This window comes from Sinocyclocheilus anshuiensis, unplaced genomic scaffold, assembly GCF_001515605.1.
Source record: "Sinocyclocheilus anshuiensis isolate Anshui unplaced genomic scaffold, SAMN03320099.WGS_v1.1 scaffold595, whole genome shotgun sequence".
NCBI classification, from domain to species: domain Eukaryota; kingdom Metazoa; phylum Chordata; class Actinopteri; order Cypriniformes; family Cyprinidae; genus Sinocyclocheilus; species Sinocyclocheilus anshuiensis.
Genome location: NW_015551037.1, coordinates 304,402 through 307,623, shown reverse-complemented (window position 1 = coordinate 307,623; position 3,222 = coordinate 304,402). Strand labels below are relative to the sequence as shown.

The window sequence follows — 3,222 nt, the reverse complement described above, 5'->3', positions numbered from 1 at the left end:
AAACTTGCTACGTGTACTGCATTAAGCTAACTGAGACTTGTTATAGCACTTGCATATCATTGTTCTTTTGTTGATTTTGATTGCTTCCATTGTCCTCATTTGGAAGTCGCTTTGGATAAAAGCGTCTGCTAAATGATTAAATGTAAATGTAAATTGTGCACAGATCTCATGTCACGTGGTCCTCTTTCAGTCAGGATCAATGGGAATCATGGGATTTGACCTCAGTGATCGGGAATATCTTACACAAAACACAGAAGGCTATTATAAGACGGTCAGGTAGCGTGTGAAACGGTGAGATCTCACGTGTGTCACGTCTGAGTGTGATGAGCTGAAGGATGCAGCAGCAGCTGTGCTTCACTTATTCTTTTACCCTTCAAACCACTTTCATGTTCCTGTCACTCACACACTCACTCACTCACTCACACACACACACACACACACACACACAGACACTCACTCTCACACTCACACACAGACACACACACACTCATATACACACACATACTCAGACTCACACACACACACACACTCAGATTCACACACACACACACTCAGACTCACACACACACACTCAGATTCACACACTCACACACACACTTACACAGACATAGCATTTTTACAATTTCAAAAAAACTTTATTTTTATACCAGTTTTACAAATGAGGACGTCCCCATATGGAGGTTTTTGGTGATTTTGTCAGGTTTTGCTCAATTTTGGGTACGTGTGTTGTGTGTGTGTGTGTGTGTGTGTGTGTGTGTGTGTGTGTGTGTGTGTGTGTGTGTGTGTGTGAACACACCTGCAGCAGGTGTGCGAGTGTTTCCCGTCATTACGTACCGTCGTTTTTCACACCACATTGACGCTGGTGTTGGAATCATGCCTTTGTTTTGTTCTTGTTTTGACATTTACGCTCTTCACTCCTTCACATGGTTGTGGGCGGAGTTTGGAGGAGTTCTTGAGTTTAATTGGCTCATTTGGAGCACGGCTCGTCTGATAGGTGTCGACTTACACATGATTATAGAGGTCACGCCTGCAGGACATGAGAGTGTCTGTCTGTCTCTGTGTCTGTGTGTGTGTGTCTGTGTGTGTGTGTGTGTGTGTGTGTGTGTGTGTGTGTGTGTGTGTGTGTGTGTGTGTGTGTGTGCGTGTGCGTGTGCGTGCGCGTGTGCGCGTGTGCGCGTGTGTGCGTGCGTGCGTGTGTGTGTGTGTGTCTCTCTGTGAGTGTGCGTGCGTGTGTGTGTGTGAGTGTTTGTGTGTGTCTGTGTCTGTGTGTGTATGTCTTTGTGTATAAATGTGATCCACTGTGTGTGTCGTTAAAATCAAAAATATGATACATACTACATTATATTACATTATGATGAGAGAAGCAGCTGTTGGAAATGAATCAAATATTAATGAATGCTTCCTGTGGAGTCTGTTTATATATCTTTGCGTTATTTATAATGTATAATCCTTCATAATGGTTATTTTACAGATGATTTACAGTGAAATGTGTTGATGTTTGACGCCTGTGGTTTTGGTTTTCACACACGAGGCTTTCTGAATGTTTATAATGCTTTATGAGTGTGCTGTATTATATATATCCAGGCTTCACAGGAACGTGAGTGAAGGTTTAAGATGACCGAATGTAGGATGAGCCGAATCTCTCATACACACACACACACACACACACACACACACACACACACTCATCTGATGATGTAATGCTTCCTGTCTGAGTGTGTGTGAGACTCAAATGGACACGCGCTGCTGTAACTTCCTCAGGAAGTAGGAAGTGTCACGTCTGGAGGTGTCTTTCTGTAGGATAATAAGATGAAGGGAACTGAATCAGCAGCATGAGTGAAACAAGCAGACAAACTAATAGAAAAGTGATTTTGTCATTTAAATAAGACAATATTCTGATCATTTGAGAAAAATAAAATATTAAAATTTTATATATACACTGCCGTTCAAAAGTTTGGGATCAGTAAGACTTGAGTAAAGACGTCTCTTCTGCTCATCAAGGCTGCATTTATTTGATCAAAAATACAGAAAAAAACTGTAATCTTGCAAAATGTTATTACAATATAAAATAATGGGTTCTGTTTTAATACACTTTAAAATATAATTTATTTCTGTGATGCAAAGCTGAAATTCCATCAGCCATTACTCCAGTATAAAGTGTCACATGATCTTCGGAAATCATTCTAATATGCGGCTCTGGGACTCTGATCACTGTTTGGTTCATTTTCTACCAGCCTACAAGCAGAAAATTAAATCTGCTAAGCCTGTAGTGAGATCTGTAAAGAGATGGGCTAATGAAGCAGAGCGGGATTTACAAGCCTGCTTCGACTGCACTGATTGGAGTGTTTTTGTAGCTGCAGCCACTGATCTGGACGAGCTCATCCTACATCAGTTTCTGACTTATTTAACATTGAACAACATGCAAAACTCATATTATATGACCTCATATTAAGTGATAGTATAATCCAGTTTCTGTTTTCTACATTTAAATTCACACCCAGCCCAAATGTACACTTATAAACTCATGATCGTGGCGTGAAGTTAATTATTAACTTCATAATAATTCCACAGATTGATAAAACTCTTGTAGTTGTTTCTGTGGCCTGGAGTGAAACTGTGCGACGAATCGTCTGTTTTTACATCATCATCGCATACAGTGCAGGCTCACATTAATCCATCCATCGGGTGTCAGAAGAGTTCATGCATATTTAGTTCCAGAAACACTAACTCTCTACTTGTAATTGCAGTCAATTGTAGGATTTGAGATATAAAGCAAAGCAGTCATGAATAAGCGATGAGACGATCGATCATAATACAAGCCCATGATTAGGCAGGAATTAATTCTAATAGTCTAGCAGCAATCGAAACAACGAATATAGAGCGTGACTCATGTCTGTCTACATGTGCCTTATCTGAATATGTAATATCTAACCTGTCATGAGAAAAGAAAGGGCTTGAGTCATGTTTCATGACTTACTGCTTCATTTACATTCATTTAAGTTTTATTGCCTCTGCTTCTGAATTTCATGAGACAATAAGTCACTTTAGAGTTCATTTAGTCTCTTTGTTCTTATTTTAGATTGGATGAGTGTGAAGGCTTGACAAGAGATTGGGTTGTTGTTTAAAGATGCATATTAAACAACATTTTTAACATTATTTATAAAGAAATGATGTACGTTAATAATCATTTCAGTATATATATATATATATATATATATATAT

The 3,222-nt window shown here is 39.2% G+C and overlaps 1 protein-coding gene across 1 annotated transcript in view; it reads left to right on the top strand.

Annotated features, from left to right (window-relative positions):
• fig4a (FIG4 phosphoinositide 5-phosphatase a) overlaps positions 1–3,222 on the top strand; it is a 76,526-nt gene that overhangs the window by 72,261 nt on the left and 1,043 nt on the right. The window contains exon 24 of the mRNA XM_016450887.1: positions 195–276. Within this exon, the coding sequence (XP_016306373.1) occupies positions 195–276 (82 nt within the window). The remainder of the gene's footprint in view (positions 1–194; positions 277–3,222) is intronic.